General features: G+C 40.2%; 1 protein-coding gene across 1 annotated transcript in view; it reads left to right on the forward strand.

The window, feature by feature from the left end:
• Positions 1-74: 74 nt before the first annotated feature.
• The window catches only part of LOC115374704 (collagen alpha-5(IV) chain-like), a 27,242-nt gene continuing 790 nt past the window's right edge, over positions 75-26,526 (forward strand). The window contains exons 1-51 of the mRNA XM_030073763.1: positions 75-376; positions 2,628-2,681; positions 3,778-3,867; positions 5,087-5,131; positions 5,241-5,285; positions 5,463-5,525; positions 5,734-5,787; positions 5,968-5,994; positions 6,567-6,635; positions 6,816-6,878; positions 7,008-7,043; positions 7,249-7,293; positions 8,731-8,808; positions 8,959-9,003; positions 9,171-9,236; positions 10,478-10,522; positions 10,670-10,723; positions 10,832-10,873; positions 11,176-11,260; positions 11,462-11,497; positions 11,671-11,850; positions 13,322-13,411; positions 14,836-14,922; positions 15,060-15,130; positions 15,213-15,401; positions 15,906-16,077; positions 16,175-16,264; positions 16,395-16,502; positions 16,646-16,740; positions 17,390-17,540; positions 17,746-17,856; positions 18,386-18,553; positions 18,831-18,917; positions 19,170-19,310; positions 19,498-19,596; positions 19,751-19,849; positions 19,994-20,133; positions 20,796-20,916; positions 21,021-21,101; positions 21,442-21,540; positions 21,713-21,760; positions 21,878-22,060; positions 22,209-22,339; positions 22,846-22,918; positions 23,237-23,311; positions 23,583-23,708; positions 24,037-24,132; positions 24,665-24,874; positions 25,023-25,200; positions 25,519-25,633; positions 25,814-25,986. Of these exons, the coding sequence (XP_029929623.1) occupies positions 305-376; positions 2,628-2,681; positions 3,778-3,867; positions 5,087-5,131; positions 5,241-5,285; positions 5,463-5,525; positions 5,734-5,787; positions 5,968-5,994; positions 6,567-6,635; positions 6,816-6,878; positions 7,008-7,043; positions 7,249-7,293; positions 8,731-8,808; positions 8,959-9,003; positions 9,171-9,236; positions 10,478-10,522; positions 10,670-10,723; positions 10,832-10,873; positions 11,176-11,260; positions 11,462-11,497; positions 11,671-11,850; positions 13,322-13,411; positions 14,836-14,922; positions 15,060-15,130; positions 15,213-15,401; positions 15,906-16,077; positions 16,175-16,264; positions 16,395-16,502; positions 16,646-16,740; positions 17,390-17,540; positions 17,746-17,856; positions 18,386-18,553; positions 18,831-18,917; positions 19,170-19,310; positions 19,498-19,596; positions 19,751-19,849; positions 19,994-20,133; positions 20,796-20,916; positions 21,021-21,101; positions 21,442-21,540; positions 21,713-21,760; positions 21,878-22,060; positions 22,209-22,339; positions 22,846-22,918; positions 23,237-23,311; positions 23,583-23,708; positions 24,037-24,132; positions 24,665-24,874; positions 25,023-25,200; positions 25,519-25,633; positions 25,814-25,986 (4,901 nt within the window). The 5' untranslated portion in view covers positions 75-304. The remainder of the gene's footprint in view (positions 377-2,627; positions 2,682-3,777; positions 3,868-5,086; positions 5,132-5,240; positions 5,286-5,462; positions 5,526-5,733; positions 5,788-5,967; positions 5,995-6,566; positions 6,636-6,815; positions 6,879-7,007; positions 7,044-7,248; positions 7,294-8,730; positions 8,809-8,958; positions 9,004-9,170; positions 9,237-10,477; positions 10,523-10,669; positions 10,724-10,831; positions 10,874-11,175; positions 11,261-11,461; positions 11,498-11,670; positions 11,851-13,321; positions 13,412-14,835; positions 14,923-15,059; positions 15,131-15,212; positions 15,402-15,905; positions 16,078-16,174; positions 16,265-16,394; positions 16,503-16,645; positions 16,741-17,389; positions 17,541-17,745; positions 17,857-18,385; positions 18,554-18,830; positions 18,918-19,169; positions 19,311-19,497; positions 19,597-19,750; positions 19,850-19,993; positions 20,134-20,795; positions 20,917-21,020; positions 21,102-21,441; positions 21,541-21,712; positions 21,761-21,877; positions 22,061-22,208; positions 22,340-22,845; positions 22,919-23,236; positions 23,312-23,582; positions 23,709-24,036; positions 24,133-24,664; positions 24,875-25,022; positions 25,201-25,518; positions 25,634-25,813; positions 25,987-26,526) is intronic.

Below are 26,526 nucleotides of genomic sequence, written 5' to 3' on the forward strand. Positions count from 1 at the left end.
GCTGCAAAATATGTGATTGAGATCAGTGGGAGGATAATCAGACCGCAGCTGCCATTTCAGCCCGCCTTCCACTTCAGGGTCAACAACTTATCAGGGCAGTTCTGTTCGGTAAGGCACTGGAACCCAGTAGGAGACTCTGAAGCTGAGAAACTGAAGCAATGACCCAAAATTAGCTGCGGTAGTGAACGTATATGATGTGAGGCCTTGTTGTGGGACAGTCAACGGGAGGTGAAGCACCATTAACCAGGTCAGAGGTTTCTGTGGTTATTCTGGAGCTGCTCATCAAACTGGAGAAGGAAAGGACATGGGAGGGGCAGCGTGTTTGGTTCCTGTTGTCCTGTGTGTTGTGATGCTGCTTGGCACAGAGGCCAAAAATGTAAGCACAGTCTTTGTCATTCCTTACTAATGTGCTGTATCAGTATGTTTCCTTTAATTTTGTACTGTACACTGACTTTCAGTTTTCTCCTGTATAGAGTTGCACCTTTGGCAAATACATGGCTTGCACAATATGTAATTATATGAACCAAATAATTTCAGTATGGTATTCTGGAACACATGCACGCACATGCACATACACATGCACAGACACGTGTCCACCCACATACCCACTCATATACAAACACAGACATACACACAAACACACTCATCACAATACAGTGTTGTTCATCCACTGTAATCATTAATGTGGTGGAGCTAGAGTATACCCACCTCTTTTTCTGGCAATTTAAAGTATACCCACCTATCAGCCAAAACACAATTTAAATATATAGAAGAGTGTACCCACCTCCTCTTTAGTGATCTACCCATCTACTTCATAGTATACCCACCTACCTGGACATCACCACATCACTGACGATAATGCTGTTTCTTGGAAAATGACTTTGTACTGCAAAATCAGAACACACAACTTTGTGTATTTATAGACCCTATATGTGCAGTATAAAGTGTGTCATGTACACTGCTCAACCCAGTTTTTGATACACAACACTGTGATCTATTTGTAAGTGTAGTGTCTATGCTTATCTGCAAACAGCTTGTATCCTTAGGAAATGGACGATAAATAAGCTGGTGTGTTAGTCTGTGATCTGCAGACATATGTACACTGTTCTTTACTCAGCCAGGTTGCTTGGCTTTTTGATGGGAGACTGTTTAGTCTGAAGAGACACATACTGGATGGGATATTTAGATTAATAGGGAGTTGGTCCATCATGTCATCACATGGGAGCTGATGGAGTTGATAAGCGAAAACAAGCATCTGTGTATCTGTGTTCTGTCAGAGAGAGAGAGAGAAAGAGAGAGAGAGAGAGAGAGAGAGAGAGAGAGAGAGAGAGAGAGAGAGTTGGTTTCAAAGCATATTAGTAAAACATTATGCTTAAGGTATTGAAGATAAATAGCATCATGATGAGAAGAGACCAGAGAGCTTAAAAAAATGTATTATTATTATTTGGGTTAAAATGAATACCATCTTGGCCAAGCCTCAGCACAAACCCACTGACCATCTAAAATGAATGAATGAATGAATGGATGGATGGATGGATGGATGGATGGATGGATGGATGGATGGATGGATGGATGGGTAAATAAATAACCAAACAAACAGTCGCTTTGCTGAAAAATTGTGTTGGTTTTGGGTGCATGAGTCATATAAAGTTATGTAGAATGTTGCCTTTGGCAATGGGAATAGTCAGCGTGGGACGCTCTGTTTTGTCTTGTTTAAGTCTGATGCTGAACAGTTTATTTTGATGACAGTTTGTGTCTATTTATTCATGTTTAGCTATGTATTTTTGTCACATTTCGTTTAGTTCCAAATGAAAAATAATACCATGTTGTAGTTCGATGTGATACTCTGCAGCCAGCTAGTGGACATTTGTGATCACTGCAGCAAATGCCCAAAAAGTATAATGAGCCTGATCCTGTGTCCATCTTTGGGCAGGATTCTTTGAGAAAGCATAACTGTCTTAATAGTGAATATACCGAAAGAAAAAAAAATATATTCAGATTAAATTTAGAATACATTTTGAAAAAGCATGTGAAGTTTTGATGTACTGACAATATTAGTCATGGCACAGTTAGAGCTCACTCCTTGATGTTGCTGGTTTGCATCTTTCTTTATGTTAGTGCATATTGCATATGGCCAGAGTTAAACACAAAATGATTTGCAAAATGTGTGGAAAAAACACACTCTCTACCTGTTGAGCTACCTACTCATTTGATAAATTTTATTATTATTCAAACAATTTGTTTTGGTTCATTTGTAGTTTTTTTTTTTTTTTTGAAAGGTTCATCAACTGAATATTGATTAAAAAAAAAAAAAAGAGGCCACACCAGAGCTTGATTAAAAATGTTACTCATAAAATCCAATTTATCATCAATTTTTGATTAAGCCACACTCTCTCCCCATGGTAAAGTGGAGAGAGTGAGAGAGAAACAAAGAGACATTATGTAAAGCAAAGACAAACACAGGACTGTAACAGATTGACTTAAATTAAAAACGTAAGTAGTAATTACAAGTAATTAGACCGTCACTAATGCACAATGAATACACAATGCCCTACATTTTATCGAGTAGATTTGGAATGATATTACCATAAGCATCTGATGAAATATCAACCACTGTTTTTCTCTAGTGTGTGTGCTCTGGAAACTCGAGGTGCCGCTGTGATGGAGTGAAAGGCAACAGAGTAAGTGGACCTACATGTGTATATACTATAAACCCAATAAAACTTAATAAAACTCTTTGCATAAATATAATAATATTTTATTGGCTTATTGAGATCATGTTCTTCATCTATGCCAAACATTATGTGTTTAATAACCTACATAAGTCAATTTAGCATCCATAATCACATAAAAATTGCCTGTATCATCTATACCATGAATACTGTTATTTATTTAACATCTATTAAGCAGAGTGTTCCATTGAGTCATTTTCAAGACAGGCTGGGCCCAGAGAGAAGCACTGAAGTCCAACATGAAAGCTGCATTACAAAGTGCATTCATTACAACACTAGGCACAATCAAAATGCTTAAGTGCTTCAAAGGCAGTTGTCCAATAGAAAGCTAGATGGATCAGGGGCTGAGCCAACATAGATCTTAGTTAAACAAAACATAAACAGCTCCTTATTGAGCATGCTTCAGGATCCTTCATGTTGGTTTGAAAACCACGAGAGAAACTGTGCTTCAGTGTAAATCATTTTGCAATGAGCTCCAAGTGGGAGAAGGGTACATGAAACCTCTTTAGCCTAATTTAGTTCAGACACCAGAGACAGATTGCAAAAACAAAAGCTGTGACTGTGTACAGTAATTTCCACCAAGTGCAGTATTAAATCTATCAGATGATAGGGCTAGCCAATCAAGTATGAATCATAAATGAGAGCTTTACATGCATTACCAAATGTTAATATTTTCAAGGGAATGTTCATGCGTTTATCTTGTGTCTAATTCCATATTATTACAGAAGACAGTTCTATTTTTCATGCTATACAGACAAAACAAACATAAATGCAGCAGTAGTTCAGCAAGCATGCAGTAAAACCTGTGACCTCCACAGTGAGTGCAGTTGCAATTAAATATGCAAACTAAAGACTTTTGATTGCAAAATCGTGTTACTGTAATCAAAGATAATAAGGTATAAATGTGTCTTGTATGTGTCATTATTATAGAATTATTACATTTCACTGTGTATTGATGCTTACTGACAGTATTCATCCCGAAACACCACACACACGCACACACACACACACACACACACACACACACACACACACACACACACAGGGAGACAAAGGTTTTCCAGGAGATCCAGGTCCCCTAGGGCCACAAGGACATCCAGGATCAGAGGGTCATGCTGGGCCGATGGGACCAAAGGTAAAGGTTGAGCTTTTTACCTGCATCATTCTTCACTTGTGAGCTGTGTCATGGCAGAAATATCTCAGAATTTTGTATTCAAGCCTGTCTCAAAGCCTACCAGGATTGCAGCATAGGCAACAATCCAACATCCTTGCAACATCCTTGAGCCCAAGCTGTGTAACTGTAAATACCTAACTACATCTATCAGGCCAGATCAGGGTCATGGCACACTTACCTCCCGCAAGAGGACAGTTGATTTTCTATTCCCACTACTCATTTTCATATTGCTCACAGTGCAGATACTACAAACCCCAACATGCACTGCAACGTCCTGTGCTATCAACACCAAGAAACACCTGCATGGCCGCTCCCCTCCTCCTCCTCCAGACCAGCTCCTCAGCAGCCCACTTTGCTTCCATCAAAACAATAATTATCTAGCTAGTCTGTCAGTGAGCCAGCCAAAAACAATGTCATTTTTTCTTTTTCAAGATAGGTGTGAGGTCGAGGACCTGTTTGTTTGCAATAAGGACAACATTGTTTGTCACATATATTGAGCTGATGTGGTCATAATGAAAAAATATATGACCTTGTGACACATTCTGAGACAGTTACTTTTGTGTGTTTTGTTTTGTTTTGTTGTTGTTTTGTAATCACAAGTCAACCTGCCTATATTTTGAACTTTGACTTTTGAAATACTTTGGCATATTTTGACCAACTTACTCATATGATTTATCATGAGGATAGTTGTATTTCTAGTTGAATTTGTGTGCCAGTGACATGCATGTATGAGTAAAAAAAAACAAAAACCAACAACAAAAAAAAAACATCAGACATATTTCTCTGAAACAATATATGAGTTGACTGATTTATTTTGTTTTTCAATTATGCAAGTTTTAGTCACTTGAAAGGATTCAGGGTAGGCCAGCAGATCCAATATATCAGAAAAAAGGAGTGGTGCAGTGGACTCGTCATGTCATTTTCCATTCTAATCACTTTGTATTTAGATGTTTTAGATATTTTGTATGTTTCATACAAAGTTCATACTTGTGTGTGAATTTTACATTATTTGTACACAGCTCATATTTTGATCAAAAGAGTGACAACTTTGGGTCAAACACGTTCAGTAAATGGTGCCCTGTTTGGTCCTTGAATTGGTTGTGATTTTTTAATATAGCCCCTTTAGTGATTGAGTTTGACAGCCATCTAGACTGACTCATAACTGTGCTATTTTTCACAGGGTGACCCTGGCCATGATGGACCTATAGGGCCCAAAGGCAGTCGGGTAACATGACCGTTCTTTATGACTGTCTATGAGAAAACATTACACATAGCATCCATCTGTTCAACCTGTACACCCTTTGAAAAACATGATTTTGTTATTATCTTTACAGGGACCCCAGGGCAAAGAAGGATTTGCTGGGTCTCCAGGTTTACCGGTAAAGTTTCTCAGTCTGTTCTACCGTACATCTGTACTATTATGTGAGTGAGTGGGTGTATGTATCATGTTTGGGTGTGTGTATCATGTGTATCGATTATCATGGAATTATCTTCCTAAATGTGTTTAGTTTTTACACATCTGCTACCTGCTAATGTCTGCTGGTCCTCTCCATCAGGGTGTGCCAGGTTTACAGGGGCCTCAGGGCTCACCAGGGGCCCCAGGCTGCAATGGAACAGATGTAAGAAAGTGTTACATACTCATGTTCTGCAATTAGCTAATTTAGATACTTAGTTAGTTAATATTATACAGTTACGCAGTTGATAAATGGTAGAATGATGAACTTAATATCCACTCTTTGTGAAAGACACTCCTCTATTTCCACAGCTCTCATATTCAGCGTAGTTCAGCTGGTCAGTAAATTAGGTAAACACATTGTATCTTCTTAGGGAGAAGATGGACCCCCTGGTTTGCCTGGGGCCAATGGCAATAATGGACAACCAGTAAGACACACATTTAAAACAATTATCCGTTATGTTGTAATCAAATACCAAGTGGTAGTTTGTTACACTATCCACAAATTTCAATTTTTATTGCATAATATTGTCTTCAAACAGTACAGCCAGGGTATAATTCTGTTGTTGAAAATACAAACTGATTCAGCCGTTTTCTTTATTTCACAGGGTCCACCAGGACCACCTGGACCTAAGGTAGGTGGGCATTTAAGTACAAGAGATGTGAAACTGCAGAGCAGCTCAATAATGGCTGCATTTTAAGAAGTATATTAACAGCATCTTGATGCCCTAGAGAGGAGGAACATGGTGCTACACTCGCGAGTGCTTTCTCAGTCTCACCCTGGTCCCACAGCTCATTATGTACCAATGTCTTCATAAGACCAATAACTTGTGTAAAGCTTTGTTATCAGGTCTGTCTCCCCAGTCCTATCAGCTACAAGAAATATATTCTTTCTCAAAGCTGATTCTCAGGGTTGTCACTGAGTGATGGGAACAGTTAATGTTTAATTGCTAGTACCAAAATACATGCATGGGAAGTAGAATGGAAATTTTGGACTTTCATCACATCATAAGGAAGTTCATGGTTAAAATCATGCTGATGATTAGTGCATTCAATACTTAATTCAGTAGTGTTAACTTCAGTGTTAAACTGAGTGTTATTTTTTTTGTTTTGTTTGTTTTTTAAACCAAGTGAATCTCGCTTAAATCAAAAATCTCTTTTCTAAGAGAGACTTGACCTTTGTGTTTACATGCCTTCATTTCTGCAGGGTGAATCGCAGATATCAGTGATTTCATTACCAGGGCCACCTGGGTCTCCTGGGCAGGATGGACACCCAGTATGTAGATAACATTAACTATAATGATAATGATAATACCAATACTACTACTACTTCTTCTACTACTACTATTACTATAATAATAATAATAATATTTCTTTTCATGGTAACTGAAGACATTTTATATAAGCCACTAATACTAATATGTGAGGTCAAGAGGCAAATGACTGTGTATTACAGGGAAGACCAGGTGTACCTGGATATATTGGACTACCAGGAGACGCTGGACCACGGGGCTCTGTCGTGAGTCAACTTGTTTGTCTTCACTGCACACAGCAGTTCACACAAGTTCACACAACACTAGTCCAATGGAAATTTTATGATGTGAAGCTTGATATTGCTCTTTGCACTTTTTTTTCTCTCTCTGACCAGGGACTTTCTGGCCGCCCAGGGCCTCCAGGATCTAAGGTAATACTAAAGAGAGAGGTTGCAGGTGCATTTTTAAGGTATTTTGTTGTATTTCTGTATATTTGGGAGTTTTAGGTCTCATGCCTGTGTGTCCACTGTTGGACTGTGTTTGAGAAAGAGAGAGACAGATATAGATATAGAAAGAATCAGAGAGAGAGAGAGAGATTTTTCCCCTCTGAGATAACTTACAAGTCCCTTCACACAGGGTCAAGGAGGCAGCAGCGGCTTCCCTGGACCTCGCGGTCCAAAGGTAATGTCTTTTTTTTAATGTACTGCTACATTTAAACACACATTTCAGAATCTGCATCAGCTTTTGTTTGGTAGTATAGGTAGGTATTGATTTTGCGCACTTGCGTGTGACATGTTTTCATGTTGATTTTGGGCAGAGTGGCTTCAGTACTGTCCTGCACGATTCTCCAGTTAATTAATCCAATTATCTGCATGTCTACCAGTTCTAAAAGGATATAAAAACGTAATATTTTTCCATTTCTCATTGTAATATATTATCATTTAAAGAGAATGTGTCTTGTTTTATTGCATTATTGCAATGCCCAGTAAATGAAAAAAAAAAAAAAAAAATATGACTTCCAATTCGACTCATCAACTTTCAGTGGTACTCCAAAGTGCCATCAGAAAAATCTGCATTCAGTTCAGCTGCAGCTTATGTTGATTTGGCAGGGCTGATACACCTTTTCTTTCTCACATTGATGTTAGGACAGCTTGAGAAGACATGAGAGTTTGCCTTTCCAGTCTGTACTGTGTTTGACAAGTGTGTACCCTGTCTTTTATTGATGATATACATGGACAGGATATCAAGGTACAAGGCCCAGAGGATTTCCAGTTTGATGGCAGTATGTTAACAACCCTGCTTTTTGTGGGTGATGTTGTTCTTATGTCTTTCCCTTCCCACCTCCAGTGGTGGTGGGAAGGGAACATGTACCCCAAGTGGAGGAGTTACAGTATCACTGAATCTTATTCCCAAGTGAGGGAAAGAGTTTCTATGAGATTGATCAGCAGACGCAGTAATGCACTGAAAAGGGCCATGACTGTGAATATGGAGTCGAAAGGCAAAACTCTGTTTATGTTTATGAATCACTCTTTGTCCTAACAGTTAGCTATGGTCACAAGCTTTGAGTGCCAACCAAAATAATGGGATCACAGTAACAAGCAACAGTGAGGGGATGAAGGGGGTGTGTAATACATTTTAATTAAAAGCCTAATTTAATTTAATCTAATCTAATTTAAAGCCTACTAAAAAGATAGGTCTTTAGTTTGCTTTTAAAACACAACACTCCAGTAAGACCTCAGAGTACAGCTGCTGCTCTTTAGTGTTGATACAGGTCAAATGAGATGATTCGTGCACCCATGCACGACTAGAGGGAGACCGCAAGACAGACCTAAAATGTGCTGGAGGGATAATATAAATCAGTTAGCTGGGAAACGTCTTGTGATCACTCAACTGGTGGAAGGTGTGAGGGAAAGAAAAGGCCTGGGCTACACGGCTGGTTCTATTACCACTGTGACAGAACCAGCCACTAAAAGTATTTTGAAAGATGAGTGGATGATAGATAGATGTCTGGATATACCATTGGTTCACCATATTATTTACTTTTAATATGATCCCAATAATATCTGTGTCATGTTTGTATAATTCATAACAATTGAGCCACCAATTTGTTTGATTTAGGGGAGAAAAGGACCACCAGGACTGCCTGGGCAACCGGGTCGGATTAAGCAGTTTGTTTCTGGCACCATCCTGTTGAAGGTATAGTAACACGATGTGATAAGACCAGTTTGCTACAGCAATATTATAGCAGTTATAGGTAATGTTAATCAGCTCAAGCTCACCAAGGTCTACAGTATGTATATTTTGAAAGGGTTGCCAGGGTTGAACCTTGTTTTTGTCTCACCACAGGGTGACCAAGGAGATATTGGAGAGAAAGGTTGCAAGGGTGCACCTGTAAGTCTCATATCTCAAGTTAACACCAACAATATTCTGCTGTTTCACATTAAACCTGAAAAAAAAAATGTACTCCTAACTTTTTAGATCTTCAAAGCCAATCCCTGTTCTTCTGACTAGCTTTGAAAGTCTCTCTAATTGCTGTCAGTGTTTCAATCTTTCCTCAGGGTGACCCTGGCCATGGCTACCACATCAAAGGAGTTAAGGGAGACAAAGGATATGAAGGCCCTGAGGTAAAAATCAGTGATTTCACTTGAAGTTGTGTGATGTCATACAGGATTTTAAAGAGCAATGTGCTTTATCTGTGGTCTGACTTCCTTGGATCTGAGTCTTACTGAAATTTCTGAGAACCAATAAAGCCACCCAAGATGATGGACCTCACCCACACTATGCATTAGTATTAATTCAAATCTACATGATTTATGGTTAAAATCATGGACTGACATGGACATGGTGTGTATTTTCACAGCACTTCATCTCCAGACATCACTACAGAGGCTGCTCCTCTCTGAACTGTCTTGGTTAACATTTAACATAATATCTGTCCCGCTGACCAGTATTGTTTGTGGAATGGACATTGATAGCCATAACCTAATTGATGAGAGGGCTGGAGCTTACTGACAGCCCATACTGAAAATTGAGGTAGCCAAATTAAGGAGAGTGAGGCATCAGGTTCCACAATAAAGGTTTTTTATTGTCACACTGCAAAAACTCAAAATCTTACCAAGATTATTTGTCTTATTTCAAGTCAAAAATGTCTTATTACTAGTCAAAATATCTCATTACACTTAAAATAAGACATGATCACCTCAGAAGTAACTTGTTTTTAGACAATTGTCTCTTGTTTCAAGTGAAAATTTGCTTGAAACAAGTGAAAATTTGCTTGTTTCATTGGCAAAATTTGTTTCTTGTTTCTAGCTAATTTTCACTTATTTCAAGTGAATTTTCACTTTTTCCACTGGCAAATTTTGCCAATGAAACAAGCAAATTTTCACTTGTTTCAAGTGAATTTTCACTTGAAACAAGTGAAAATTGTCTAAAAACAATTTACTTCTGAGGTGATCATGTCTTATTTTAAGTGTAATGAGATATTTTGACTAGAAATAAGACATTTTTGACTTGAAATAAGACAAATAATAAGACTTATAATTCTTCTTAACTGACAAACAAAAGATCTCAATTGCTCAAAACAAATTAAAGAAATATCCAAACAAAGGTAATACTGCAGTTTAATACTACATTAGTTGGAAATGAAACTAAATAAATACATTGCATTTTCAAATCCAAACAGTTAACAGTGGACTGAAGGGCTGGTACTGACTGCTCCTCCCATAGATCAACAATGTCATGAGAGACATGGAAGACTTCAACAGACATGATATACATTGTTAAATGTTGCTGCTGCTAATGTACCATGTTGATAAACACAGTATATTTATGAAATGAGTCTAACTGTCCTCTGTTATGCATACAGGGAAAGCCAGGGAAAGATGGAGATCCAGGACCATCTGGAAGTAGGGTATGGTAATACTACGGTACTGTGTGTGTGTGTGTGTGTGTGTGTGTGTGTGTGTGTGTGTGTGTGTGTGTGTGTGTGTGTGTGTGTGTGTAGGGGGATTTATAAGTGTACTCAACGTGCAGTTTTTGAATCTATATTTTTCTTCAGGGAAGGCCTGGTCTCAGTGGTGATCCAGGATATCCAGGAGTAACAGGAGAGAAGGTCAGTAATCAATTACTGCCAGTCACAATAGACTGTCTTTTGTGGTTAACTGGTATGTTTTACAGTATATTACCATGGACAGTGGTAATAATGTACTCTGATTCTTAGGGTGAGAAGGGAAACAGGGGTTCCCCTGGTCTCCCTGGACAGGTGAGTCCTAATTTCTTATTTTACACTTCAGTCATGAGTTAATTTGATAGGAATGTAAGAAACTGCCAGTACCATTAATTTTAATGTTAGCATTTTGATTAATGGTTACAGAAATGGCTGAGAGGGGCAAACTTACAGGCTAGTACGCTGATCACATACGGATCTTGTACTCGAAGAAACATTTCTAAATTTCTAAATTGATTTCTGTGCTTTTAGGCAGTATGTTCTGAAGGTGAATACAATTTTCATTCTTGCTCCACCTCATTGGTTTCACTCAGTGGTTCCCTGGGGTTCTTTTACAGATAATTGGGCCTGTGGTTGAAGAGATCAAAGGATATCGTGGGGACCCTGGTCCCCTGGGTCCACCTGGGATCCCTGGAGCTCAAGGTGGGTTTGTTATGAAACAAATAAATGAACAAACAGATAAGACTTGTAGCATATTGTACTCCCAAAGCAACAATGACCGTATCTGTAATAACTGCTGTTGTCACTATTTGCTTTCTTGAGGCAGACCAGCCCAAAGTTTAAATAAATAAATAAATAAGACATACAGAAAGTGAAAGTTGACAGTTGTTATTCCTCTGCTAGGTGTTGTGGGTTTTCCTGGAGCAAAAGGTCTTCCCGGTAAGCTGAAATGTCCTTTATTCAGCAATCTAATGTATTTCCGTGTGTTAACAAAACACACATTTACAGAATTTATTCAGTCCAGTGGCTTTTACAATTAGGTCCGTTCTAAATGAATAATACATTTTCTGCATTGGACCCTGTCTTTCACTTTCTTGCTTTCCCCTATACAGGCAGTGCATCTTCTGGGTCTTATGTGCCAGGCCCGCTTGGTCCCACTGGCTTTCCAGGCCCCAAAGGAGACTCTGGGGAGCCAGGGCATATTTATACAGGATCCCCAGGACTAGATGGAGATCCTGGGGATCAAGGGCCTCCTGGGGATCAGGGGCCACCAGGACCTCCTGAAGACAGAAGTATGTGCAAATGCTCCTTCTGCTCAGCAGTTCCATCTAAATACTGCTACTAAAACTAATATTTCTTGTATTTATTTCCTTTACCAGATTTGAATTATATTATGATAATACATTCCAGTGCAGTTACCATTTTGTCTTAACTACCTTCTTCAGATTGTTTGTAAACAGGCATCAACAACACAGATTACCTTCAGAGCTACACAGTAAAAAGGTAGTAACCAGTCTGAAGGGCATTTATAATGCAATATTTCAATTATACAGTATGCAGTCTGTTCAACACCGGCATACCTTTCCTTCCCTCTCTTCAACAGCATACATTAGTCAGCAGTGAGCATTTAAGGCCACACAAATGTTTTGTCCTCTCCACCAATCAATCTTAATAGATTGACTTCACTCTGTTACCCAGGGTGTTTAGATAAAAAAGTCTATTTCCTTTAGATGAAAACCTGCCAAATTGAGAGAAATACCAAACAGCACTATGGAGCATCTACTGGGACTGGAATCAAAATTTTAAACCTCGGCCAGCATCTATTTATCTCATTTCATTCTCATGCCATTAACTGTGTGATTACTTTTGAGGATATTAGCCTTGTTTTTGAATTAGTGTGCCAAGTTGTCGGTAAAGTGATTAGAAAATGTCTCTTCGTTTTGAGCAGCCTGCTGAAACTGTCTGCTGTCTGCTGCAAGTGAAGCAGCAGACAGTTTTGTCTTGAATCCTTAAGGGCACTATGTTTTGTTTTTGTGTATTTGTTTCAATTTTTGTTTTTTGTTTTTTTAAACAATGTACTGCCCGCTGAATGAGCAGTACAACTTGCCAATGAAGGTGTGGGTTTAAATGAGACTAAATCCAGATTAAATCAAACATGTTTTTTCTTTATTGCTAAAAAATGGAAATGAAATATTTTTTTCATAACTAGGCACCTAGGATATTTTAGGAATCTATTTGATATTGCAGAGTTGTTTATATTTGATTACAATGGATTATACACAGTATTAATAAAACTGAGAGGTCAAGTTGCTAGTAGATTATATAAAAGGTAATGTAAATGCCATTTTACAAAACTTACCAGAATTTGATTTAAAGGCAGGCTTTCAAAGTATTATTATATTATATATCCTTCATTATGTAGAGAACTGACACTTAAGAGATATTTTTCTCGGCATTTCTGTTTTTCAGAAAGTCTACTGTGAGTAAGGCAGAATAAATAAATAAACTAAATAAAGCAGGGAGTATAGGCAACACAGGTTTCTGTATTCAAACTCAAAATGGTACAGTTATAAAGAAAGCAGTAGGCACCTTATCTGAGTCGCCATTCAGCACAGAAATTACCCTTTCACAGAATTTTACCCTCACCCCACTCTCGGTCTGTGATCACTGCTGCTACTTATAACTTGAATTGATGAGGTAATTGTGCAAAACAGGCATTTACAAATATTGCATGAAATGACTTTTATTATGGTGTGCTTGTAGGTAAAAGGCTTACCAAGGGTCTGCCAGGAATAAAAGGAATGAAGGGTGTCCCTGGCCCTCTTGGATATGGAGGACAGCATGGAAAGAAAGGTTGGAACTTAACAGTGATTCTTGGCTGCACAATCAGTAATTAATCAATATTGTGTTGGTGGGACGTCTGTTCAAACATCTTGACTCACTGACCAAATTTTTACTAGCTTGGTAGGTGCACCATTGTTTATTATCATTGTTGTTTTGAAATGTATCAAGTCTTTCATGCATCAGCAGAGCCACCACAATCAGTCAGGCTGTCAGGCTGTTGACTGGAAAGACGTGAAAACCAAAGTTAGAACAAGGGAATTTAATATTAGTGGTGTCAAGAGATTAAAAAAATTGAGAGATTAATTAATTATGATCTGTAATTAATTGATCTAATTAATCTCTTTTTTAATCTCACCTAAAATTGCTGAGAAAAGCCCTCAACTTGAGGTATTTCCCTTTAAATTCATTACATTATTGTAGCAGATCAGTCCGATGCGGGTCGGGGGGACGACCCCTCTTTTTCAAGACACTTTTTTGGAAAAAAAAAAAAAAAAAAAAAAAAAAAAATTATATGGACAAAATCTTGTTTGAATAAAAAAGCCACCAGTCGGCATCAGGCGAGGCGCGGCACCGGGTCTGGTCTGCCGGATCTGACAGGTGAGCGGCGCACACATAGCCTACTGCCACATCAATTTTTGTTCATACGCGGCTGCAATGACTGCGCAATGCGGCCATTCGCCGGTAATCGCGGCATCAGGCGAGCCTACCGACTGGTTTACATATGCACAATACATGTGTATTCGCTTAGACCCCCAATATTAGACGAGGGCGTTTTTTCAGGGCATTTTCAATGGAAAAAATATTGTCTTATATTCGGATAAATACGGTAATGTATAAACTTCGATCACGCAACCTTTTCTTCCACCTCCTCTCCTCTCCTCTCCTCTCCTCTCCTCCACAGTCAGACACACACACACGAGTCGCGACACCCCCTCCTCAACATGCTGCCTGTTTACAACGGACTCGGACTGTTGGGGCGGGTGTTAATCAAAACAAACCAATCATGTCTTGACCTCTTCACAGGTTGCTGGCCTCTGATTGGCCTGGCCTGTCTCTCTGACTTAAAAAAAAAAAAGATCAGACTGGTGAGGCCAGCCGGACCGGACCGACAGCTGATTGGCCTGCCCGGCGACCTGTTTAAAAAAAAAAAAAAAAAAAAAGACGGGCAGGCCACCGGGCCAGTGACAGGCCGGCGCTTCGGGAAATCTCCCGATGTACAGTTCGGGCCTGACAATAGGAGCCTATCAGCTTATGCTAAACAAGCCCAAACACAAAAAGTAAAGATAGAGATTAAAAATTAGATTAACTCGATTAAAAAACATAACGCGCTAAATATGACTGTAATTAATTAATCTCAATTAACGCGATAATTTGACACCACTATTTAATATATGTGATCAAATGCATTTTTTCCATGGTTCTTTTGTTCAAAGGAGAGAAGGGGGAGACTTGTTATGATTGTGGCAGTATCGGCAGTATCTCAGGACTGCGGGGGCCTCCTGGTCCACCTGGTGTTCCTGGTAACAATGCAACTCACACCAAAGTTATTCTGTGCCCATTTTCAAGTACAATTCTTCAATGATTTTTAACCAATTTCTGACAACACTGTAAAGTTTTTTGAAACTGTAACAGATATTCTTTTTTTTCTGTCACTCAGGTTATAGTCAAGGACCAGGGGCCATAGGTGATCCAGGACTTCCAGGACCCAGAGGCTTACCTGGACTACCAGTAAGAGGGCCTGTCTTTCAGGAACGAGAGCCTTTGTCTTTACAGTGCTTTAATACCTATAAACAGTCATTTCTCTCTGAAGGGTCGCACCGGCCTCCCAGGATTTCCAGGCCACCCAGGACCAAAGGGAGACTCAGGCTCCTACCATTTTCCTGGTTTAAAGGGAGAGCAAGGAGCCCCAGGACAGCCTGGCACCCCTGGTTTAGATGGCCTCAATGGGTCCCCTGGCTTACCAGGTCACAAGGGCGACCGAGGGCCCAAAGGAGATTCGGTAAGCAGATCTGAAAAGAAACATTTCACACTCATGCTCTCAGGCCACAGATATTAGGAATATGAAATGAACAGGAGCTTTGGCAGAAGTTTTGTCCCTTCTACCATAGCAGCACCAAAATGACTGCTTCGCTGATCGAGTATACACCCAGGTTTATCTCTTTATGTTAGGGTTAGGGTCAGGGTTATGTGTTATGGACATTGGAGGGTTGGAAATTGTCTGTATGTATATCTGTATGTTGCATTATAGCTATCTGTATGTTTCTGCATGTTGCAGGCTGTGAAAACAAATTTCCTGTGGGACAATCAAGACTATATCTGTCTATTTGACCTCTGACCTTTCATTTGAGCAGGGTTATTGATCAAGAAAATAATCAGTTGTCGAGCAAAATATCAGCACTTGTGATTTGGTTTCAAGTTTTAATGTTGCAAATAAACAACAAACAAAAGAATAGAATAAGTGATTTCACTGCTTGATGTAACAAATGTCCAATCTCCTCGTCAGTATCCATACCCTGGTGTTGTGGGGGATCGTGGTTTGCCAGGTCCATCAGGGCCTCCAGGCAGACCAGGACCAATTGGCCAACCAGGCTCTGTGGGATATGGGCCTGTTGGGCTCCCAGGGAATAAGGGAGATGTTGGGGTGCCTGGCTTGCCTGGACAACCTGGAATTCCAGGTAAAGCAACACAGCAAATAGACAGATATTGTACATACACATACATGAGCAAGACACACATCTTATATCCGCTGTTCTCTTCATCCTTCATTGTTAGGTCAGAAAGGGGAGTCCGGCCACATCCACGTAAAAGGCAACCCTGGACCACCTGGATATAAAGGTCTGCCTGGTCCAAGTGGACTGCCAGGTAACTTCAGTATGAGTGGATGGATGAATGAATGAATGAATGAATGAATGAATGGATTTGTTTTAAATAGTCCTATAGTAGATAAATGAAGAATTATTCATTATATTAATTGGTAAACTTCATCTCCAAGGGAATCAAGGAGCCCCAGGTATCCCAGGAATGCCAGGCTTTCCAGGACAGAAAGGAGAGAGAGGAGACGTCTCATTCCCTGGAGAGCCAGGGATACAAGGGGAGAAAGGTAATTCATGTGCCATTAGGAGAAAATGAGAGAAAAGCTGTTTTGTGTTAATAATGTCTGTATCATCACTTAGTGTGTGTGTGTGTGTGTGTGTGTGTGTGTGTGTGTGTGTGTGTGTGTGTGTGTGTCTTTCTGTTGTAAAGGTGAAAAAGGACAGATAGGTCTCCCAGGCCTCCCAGGCAGGGGCCACCCTGGTCAGCCAGGTGCAATAGGACTTCCTGGTCCTCCAGGATTGAAGGTTAGAACTAGAAATTTATTTTTTACATAGTCTCTTCAAAATGTAAAGGCAAGAATTTAAGTATAGGGAGAGTATAATTGCAAGAACAATTTGTGGGCCAGATTTATCTCCCTATCCCAGTGCTCTCACCATTGACTGCAGATGCAAAAAAGACCAATCCTTTTCAATTACAGAAAAATAGATGCATGTGTAGATTATATTCTACTGTAAGTTTTGTTTAGTGTTGAAAGATAATAATTGTGGAGTTAATGCATTTTCCTTTACTGAAAAAAACAGCCTTTTCAGCACCACAGATAGTTCCTATTGCAGTAGGTGTCTTAGCCTCAAGTTGTCTGCTCCTCAGCATCATTTCTGACAGCTCTTAAACTCACAGTGTGTATGTGCATGGTTCTTGAATATGTAAATAGTGAGATAAGTATATTGTGGCTGAGAATGCTTGTAATTGTTGTACAGTAGGTATGTATTCTGAGAGAAAGAGTGTTTTAAATGTTTATGTAAATATGTCTTCTTGGGTCATGTCGATTTTTTTCCTCAGTAATTTCCTTTTATCAAAAAAAAAAAAAATCTCTCATGGGAGATAATAAAGTCACTTTGACTTGATAAAGTAACCTTGAAATGATCGAGATCGATGTGTATGTGTGATTGTCAGGGCGATGGTGGCCCTGGACATGCTGGACATGATGGTCCCCCAGGACCTCCAGGGGTGGATGGCGCTCAGGGGCCCCAGGGAGATCCTGGATCCCCTGGCCACCGTGGACAATCAGGACTCCCAGGCAATCCAGGTTTACCAGGTGAAAAAGGTACAAAAAAAAAAAAAAAAAAAAAACACAATGCTGGAGTTTGATCCAAACACACACATCAGCACATTAACACACACACACACACACACACACACACACACACACACAGAGACAGAGAGAGAGAGAGAGAGAGAGAGAGAGAGAGAGAGAGAGAGAGAGAGAGAGAGAGACATGCAATTATTGCTTTATGTTATGTTATTCACAGGGAGTAAAGGTGCTGTCGGGCCTCCAGGACAACCTGCTGATAAGAACTGTGAAGGTGATGTACCTGGACCGGCAGGACTACCAGGACCAGATGGGCATCCAGGACATCCAGGTCAGTGTGGACTGAAGCCATGTGATGTTTTTCATTGTCAGCTGTGTAAGTTGAAATCAGAATGTATAGTATAGGAAGGATTACCCCCACATATTTACCAGATCCTTTGCATATCCTTATGAATCATTTTATACTTTTCTATATTGACCAAAAACATTCAAACATACCTATGTGATACTGGAATGTAAAATGAAGGATTATTCCTCCATATTTTTCCATGTGTGCTCTGTAAAGGTCAAAACATTCATACCCAATATGTAAGATGAAACAGGGCTGTAAAATAAAGTCAGGTATGTTGTTATTATGTTATTGTCAGGTCCAAACCATATACTTAATCAAGGTGCTGTAAAATAAAAAGGCCACCAACAAAATAAAGCAAGTTGTGTTTTTTGTTGTTGTTGTTTGTTTGTTTGTTTGTTTTTTGTAGTTTTATGGCTCCACACTTCCTCCATTTCTTCTTTGGAATGTGCTTTTTTTTTTTTTTTTTATAATTCTTCCATATTCTCTGTCTCTTTCTCCCCTCTCCCAGGTTTTAATGGCCAGCCTGGTGAGAAGGGGGACCAAGGTTTACCAGGATTTGGTCAGCCTGGCCTAGTCGGTGACACTGGTCCACCTGGACATCCTGGGATAGCTGGGATACCTGGGCTTCCTGGGGCAAGCGGGGTGAGGGGAAAAGATGGCCTGCCTGGCATTCCAGGTACTTGATTTTTGTTTCTGTCATTTCTCAAAAATGTTCACTACTTCACTACTACGACTACGACTACACAGCACTCAACAAAATATTTTTTTCTTAGTTATGTTGGCTTTTTTTGCAGGCAGCATCTAAATCATTAAATATAGAAAAGTTGTGTTACTGCAAATCCTCACACAGCTCCAACAATCCTCTTTTGTATTCAGAGCTACATGTCATTTCCAGAAATATAGCAGGGTATAGATTCTTTATGTAATTAAATGTATCACTGGGACTCCTGCAGGAGCGACAGGAGACCCAGGACCAGATGGGAGACCAGGATATGGGCCCCCTGGAACTCCTGGACCTGTGGGACCACCTGGCCAAAGAGGTTACACTTGCAAACTCTCATGTGCACCCACACATCCGCACATACACCTACAAGTAAATGATCATGCTCTGACAATAATATCACAAAATTATTGAAGAAGTGAAGGTGAACTCCTTGGTCTTTAGAAAAATTTCCATGTCAGCCATGTCTGTAGCAATTTGGAGCGTTTTACCAATTCTTGCTTATGATTCATTGTCATGGTACTTGTGGTTCACAGTTACACTGGATTTAATGTTCCATGACTATTTACAGGTGCCCAAGGCCCAAAAGGAAACAAAGGCTCCCGGGGGTCACCAGGCATGGATGGGGACCCAGGTATCATAGGTCCTCCAGGGCCTGTAGCACCACCACCACTCAACATACTGGGTCCCAAAGGGGAACCTGGGCAGCCTGGTAAGCAAGGCAGTACATTCTTTAAAGTCCCATATATGCTGCCAGCCTGCGTTTGTGCTTTTGTTTCTTATTAATTTGTTTCAGACCTTCTTCTACTGCAATGGTAGAACAATTTCCAGTCTCACTGTTTTATAGTACTCAAGATGCAATGGAAATCATATTCAATGCAGCGAGTGTACTGTTTCAGGTTTGCCTGGTCCTGATGGTCCTAGAGGAGATTTTGGAATTTCTGGACCCAAAGGACTGAAAGGAGTGCAAGGACATTCAGGGGGCCCTGGTCCAAGAGGTGCACATATAATCTTCCTAATTATATTGGTTACTACCCAAAATTCTGACTATAAAATAACTGTGTGTGTGTGTGTGTGTGTGTGTGTGTGTGTGTGTGTGTGTGTGTGTGTGTGTGTGTGTGTGTGTGTGTGTGTGCGCATGTGTGTGACCAGGTCCCCCAGGTGATCCTGGTATTGATGGTCTAGTGCTCTCAGAGGGACCTTCAGGGCCTGCTGGAGACCCAGGAAATCCAGGAATCAGAGGTTCTCCAGGTAAGACCCACAATCGGACCTAAGGCCCATACACCCTTTCATATGAATTCAAATGTAAAATTCTGGACAAGAATTACTGTGCACATATAGATCTGAAGGTTTCATTTACCATAACTAATGAAATATTTGGTTTTATCATCTCAGGCCCAAAGGGAATCAAGGGAGATCAAGGCTTTCCTGGGGGACCAGGTCCAGATGGAGAACAAGGTCCAAGGGGTTGCAAAGGAGTTCAAGGAGAGCCAAACTACCATGGATATGGACCTCCAGGACAACGTGGACAGAAGGTTCTGATAATTCATCTAAGAAGTTTTGTGTGCTTTATAAATGACACGGTGATAGAAACTTGATTTTATGAATATAATTTACTGAGATATTGAAATATGAAGTACACAGTCATATACTGTGGTTATTTTTGATTATAAACATCGCAAAAAATGTAAGGAAATTTGTGTTTGGTAGATTATTTCTTTGTTGTAACAATGCTTCTTGGCAGTAAATCTTATACCGTTGGAAAGCCTGTTTATTTCCCTTTTAAATGGTGCCACATTTGGCTCCTGTTTGATAAATGAATAAATTGTTAAATTGCCAATATGTCTTGTTTCTTCAAACTTCAGTCATCCAATCCACCAAACACCAAACAAGAGTCAATGGCAGAATAAGCTGTTTGGCCTTGGCAGAGAAGATTTGGCAAATTTTTCATGGGCGCAACCCACATACTCAGCTCTGCTGCTCATCCCACAAATGCATGGTCCTTATAAGTGTGGCACCATTCAAAAGGGAAACAGGCTTTCCAACGGTATAAGATTTGCCAAGAAGCATTGTTACAACAAAGAAATAATCTACCAAACACAAATTTTCTTACTTTTTGTGCAATGTTTAGATGGGGAAAGTCTCTCTACATCTGTCTCTTTCTCTCTTTTCCCCTTATTCTTCATCCTGTTCTCAGGGTGAACCTGGAAAAACCATCTGGCAGAAGGGGCAGAAAGGAGAACCTGGTTTTGTTGGGTCCCCAGGTCATAAAGGATACCCTGGACCCAAAGGCAACCCAGGATCTGTTGGATACAATGGTTACTATCATTGATAACCTTCATAGTGAAGATAAGGGGTAGTATTATCATTTGTAGTTTTTGCTTATGCTGTCTATACCTCTCACCCCCACCTATTGTTCCAGGTCCACCAGGGCCACCAGGCCCTCAGGGTTCAGATGGGCCTCCAGGAAGTAAAGGATATCCAGGTCCCATCGGATCTCCAGGCAATGTTTCTTGAAATCCTTAAGTCTGAATCTGAGTCCTGATAATATAAAATGAAAAATAATAATAATTATAATAATAATTATAAATACACTATACTACACTAGACTATCAAAACCCTCAGTAGTAATAAACTGCATACTGTAATGTACTGTAATCTATGCTATAAAAATACTTATAATAGACTAGATCCTTGAATGAGTTGTATATTTTATACTGAATCTCTTTGAAAGTAAATAATTTGTAGTTGATTTGTATCACATTTCATTCTTTTATATTTGATATGTATTTATTTTTGTCAAATCTCACGTTCATGTCTTGTTGATTGCCTTTTTGCCTCAGGTAAGCCAGGCCTGCCAGGTGTTGCTGGGATCCCAGGTCCTAAAGGCAACCAGGGGCAAGATGGATTCCCTGGACCACCGGGGCAGAAAGGGGAAACTGGTAAATCAAATCATTAATGAACAGCCGATCATTGAGATCACTTATGTTAGAGATCTTGTTTGCTTTCATTCTTTTTGTGTCCCAACCACTGGTATGTGGAACAGTCTTCTATCCCAGTGAGCATGACCCCTCTTACAGCCATAACTCACCTGCTCCTTCCTTTCCTCTACAGTTATGTTAGGAGGGCCTCCTGGTAGGCGTGGGGACACAGGTCAACCAGGTGAGATTTAAGGAAATAAATTTCTAGACTCTTACCTTTTTTCCAAACACAGTCAGTCCTGTTCTTCAGTGTTGACTGTCACTTTTATTGACATCAATGGGTTTTCTGTTGCTTTAGGTCCAATTGGAAACCCTGGTCCTCCTGGCTGGTCTGTCACAGGAGAATCTGGACCAATAGGAGACAGAGGACCACCAGGTGTACCTGGACTCCCTGGTCTGAAAGGACAACCAGGAACAGGAGAGAAATGTAGTATTGGGCCAAAAGGCAATCGTGGCCATCCTGGAATCCAGGGTAGCCCAGGTGAGGACTGGTAGTGACATAACATACCACTGTCACTGATAAATCTGACCATGACCCTTGACTTTGATCCCAATAAGATTCAAATCACTTCTTGCATTCTACTGTAATTATCCTCATTATTAGAAATCTCAATCTTGTCAAAATGCAGGCTTGCCAGGTTTACGCGGTCCTCCAGGGCCCAGTTTTCCTGGCTTAAAAGGGGACAGAGGGGACCCAGGTCCAACAGGGAGCCCAGGTACTGTTGGACTATCAGGAGATCCAGGTCCTCCAGGACTAACAGTGAGTCACATACTGTAATAATAGAGGTGACTGACCCAGTAAAATTAACTGTGTGAAGTACACAAGTGAACACTCACTCACAATGTTGGCATGCAACAACTGTGGTTATGTAATCTTTAAGTTCAAAGTATTCTCCATAATATCATGAAAGAGGTGGGATTTTCATCTGTAAATGCATTTCAACACAAAAGTTGTTTTCCATTCAAGTGTGTGAGTGTGCACACGCATAATTTGCATGTGTGTGTGCCTGTGGGACAAAATGTATGTTGCCATAAATGCACTCAACATGTTTTAATCATGTTAAAATATTTCAAAATATTTGCCAGTTTGACCAAACTAAGATAAAAAAAAAAAATCAATTTTAATAGGGTCCGCAACAGGGGAGCAGCAGAACAATGCTGAATCTGAAAGTTGTCACCCATGCTGTATACGCTGCTGAGTCTTCAAAACTTTGCAGCACCTTAAGACTGATCTTTAACCTTGCATCATTGTATTGGTCTCCTTAGGAGCCAGGAGCCAGGCCTGGGGACCCAGGACCAAGAGGTGATGTTGGTCCTCCTGGAATCAAAGGAGACCTTGGTAATCTATCATCTCAATTTCAGACTATAGATTAACAGCAGAAATTGTACTCACTCCCAGACAAAGACAGATCTGTGGTTACAGAGAGGTAGTAGTCCATGACTGATTTATGCTCCCACAATTGCAATGAAATGCCAGTGGCACAAAGAATAGATTAATACACATTCATTCTCCCTATTGCCTATACTAAATGACAAGAGATTAATGATGATAGGTTTCCTGCCTATGATACAACACAATCTGTGTTTTGACAATAATTTGAGCTATAGTGTGTGAAGACAAAGCTTCATTGTCCAATCTATAACTGTGCTGCTTTAGGTGATCGGGGGGACCCTGGATACTCACCAGGCCCACCCGGTAAACCCGGGATCAAAGGCTTTCCTGGACCACCAGGTGAGTCTGAAATTTCTGTGTCTTACTGTTCAGCAACCCTGAGCCAAAGCACTGTCGAACTTATACCACTCTCCATCTTATTCATAAGTTATCTCTTGCCACAGAGATACATCACTTCATTCATCATTGACAGAGAACCCGTCCAGCACTATTATCACACTAATTTCTTGTTTACAGTTCTCCTATACTCCACAACACCAACCAATGACCAAAAGTATTTTAAGGGACAGAACAATCGAACGATTCCTCCTCTGTCCTTTTTTTTTCAAAGGTTTGAAAGGTGAACCAGTATATGCCAGTGCTGTATATGAACCCGGTATTCCAGGCTTACCAGGTCCCCCTGGTAATCGAGGACCCCCAGGGTACACCGGACCATCTGGACCATCAGGCCCTGCAGGTCCCACACATCCCTCTCCACCTCAATCAAATATCCTCACTATGGTTTTAAGATCTGTTGCTACTTTTCATCCTAAATTAATTGTCTTCTGTAAAGCAGATAAAGCTTCCAAAGTGGTTACTCCATTTTATTAAATCAGTTCCATATGTAAATTGAGACTGCAAGCTATTTACTAATTACTGGGCATTCATTCTGCTTAAAACAACCACAACGTCAAATTGAACTAATGTGGAATTTGCAATATATTTATGAATTCCACAATTTAAAAAATATCAAACTGGGTGTTTTTTCCTGCTGTGACATTTTATATTGGCACTTTCCCCAATAGGTCCTGCAGGCCCAAAGGGAGTGCTTGGGTCCAGTCCAGTAGGCCCACCTGGGTTTACAGGTCGTAAAGGAGACAAAGGCCCACCAGGACAGCCAGGTGTGCATGCATGTGTTTATGTACGGGTGTGTGCATGTGGGTACATGTATGACACAATGTGATGTATGAGTCTTGTATGACTATATAAAAACTATATCAATATTGTGATATGAGACTATATGATCTTTGGGATATTATAATATCATGATATGGAATAAGTGTTATGTTTACCTGGTTTTAAAGACTGCATTCAAGAAAAGAGATACATTTTTTTCTAAAAGTTGTAGTTTTATACCTGCTCTATTATTTACCTCTACCTGTTTGGTCATCATATTCACATTATTTTCTTTGTGTAAATATCTTATGAAAGTACCAAGTCAGTCACTGAAACAATATCATCAAAATATCAGTATTGAAGTTATTTGGCCAAAGATTTTTAATGTTTGTTTTTGTTTACATCATCCAGCCCTTGTGTGATGACACTGTGATGTTGCTTTTACTGCATGCTTTTCTATTTAAATCATCCACATGCTGCCATTTGGAACTTCATTATGCTGGCTTTTGTTTGTTAATGACTTTTGTCCTGGGGCAGGTCCACAAGGCAGCCCTGGACAATCTGGCCGACAGGGTCCTCAAGGGATTCCAGGCAGCAGTGGCCCAGCGCTGGCTGACAGCTTCATGATAGCTAGACACAGTCAGAGCATCCATGTGCCTGACTGCCCTCGAGGCACAAGCCTCATCTACTCTGGTTATTCTTTCCTCTTCATCAACGGAAACGAGAGAGCTCATGGACAAGACCTCGGTGAGAGCACGGAAACCTATATGCCAGGAAGTAGTATGCAGACTCTGCAGCGTAAAATAACACACACTTAAAGTCAGTTGTGCTGACACAATGACATTGTTCTGATCTTGTTAGTTTGACTGTTTGATCACTTTACGCTGCCTCCCAGGCACCATGGGAAGCTGTCTCCCTCGTTTTACCACCATGCCCTTCCTCTTCTGTGACACGGAAACTAATTGCCGCTATGCTTCCCGCAACGACTACTCCTACTGGTTGTCCACTGACAAGCCTGTACCTCCCAGCATGGTTCCCATTACAGGGCCGGACCTTGCCACTTACATCAGCAGGTAATAGAGAAATACATACAAACACACACATACTCACAATTTCTTCAATTAGGCTCTGCGCAGCATGATAAACTTGCTGTACCTGAAGTTATTACAGTCCTGGAGTAATCAGGATAGCCATACGGTAACAGAATTCATTTTGCATTAGCTGTCTTCAAGTATCATAGTAGCCATTTAGACAGACACGTTTTATTATCACTGCCCTACCAAAATAGATTCAAGTGGCTGCCAAGTCAAAAAGTTTTAAATTCTGTTAGTGGTAGCTTTAATGTGATTTAGGTGTGCCTTTTATGTGTGCAAACATGTTCTCTGATTCAGGTGTTCAGTGTGTGAATCCACCACCAATGCCATAGCCATCCACAGCCAGACAACCCAGACCCCAGAATGTCCACGAGGCTGGGAGTCCCTGTGGACTGGATACTCATTTGTCATGGTAAAGAAATAGCTTTCTATCAGCTTTATCTGAGGATTTTATCTTGATTGTCTTTATATTTTATGTTCTCTTTTCTCTTTTGGGCTTTTCTAAATTTGTCTCAATTTGGCACTGTTCTCCACTGCACTCAACTCCCTGTATGTATCCTCCTTCATCAATGCTTCTCAACCCCCCTCCTAGCAAACAGGTGTTGGTGCAGAGGGCTCCTCCCAGCCCTTGGTTTCCCCTGGTTCTTGTCTGGAAAATTTTCACAAGGTGCCCTTCATAGAGTGTCATGGCAGAGGAACCTGTAACTACTATCCTGATTCCTACAGCTACTGGCTGGCCTCCGTCGACCCCAACAGCATGTTCAGGTGAACTATTGCCCTCTCTGTGTAAACAGTGGTAGATTTATTATAAAGGGCTATAGTTTAAGCCAAATCAATTATGTAATGAGCTGGGTCACTATGCCTTGAGGAGCTGTTAAGCCTAAAATAATTTAATTAGCACAGGGTCCTGTTATGGGGTAAATGCTGTTTCAGAAGCTTTTCCAACCTGCCCAAAGTGGGAGAAACACTCAATTCTTATAATTGTTGGTGAAATGGAGAAATAAATGGAGAAACATTTTTCAGTACAAAAATACTGATATTGGTTTTAGCTTTCAGAAAGCCATAGTAGTCAAAGCTTAATTTCATTCCTACAGCTCTACATAACTAGAGCTTGTGTGTGATTTATTGTCTATTTTCTTTCTTGCAGTATGATGTTACTGTTTGCTCCTGCAATTGCTTGCTATCCCCAAAGGAATCATTTCATCATTTCTCAAGTTTCATCTTATAAGAGAGACAATGTTTTCTTGATTTGGGGATTGGTTGTCAGTAAAATCTTACCACCCAATCCACATTTACAATGTTACC

This window comes from Myripristis murdjan, chromosome 17, assembly GCF_902150065.1.
Source record: "Myripristis murdjan chromosome 17, fMyrMur1.1, whole genome shotgun sequence".
NCBI classification, from domain to species: domain Eukaryota; kingdom Metazoa; phylum Chordata; class Actinopteri; order Holocentriformes; family Holocentridae; genus Myripristis; species Myripristis murdjan.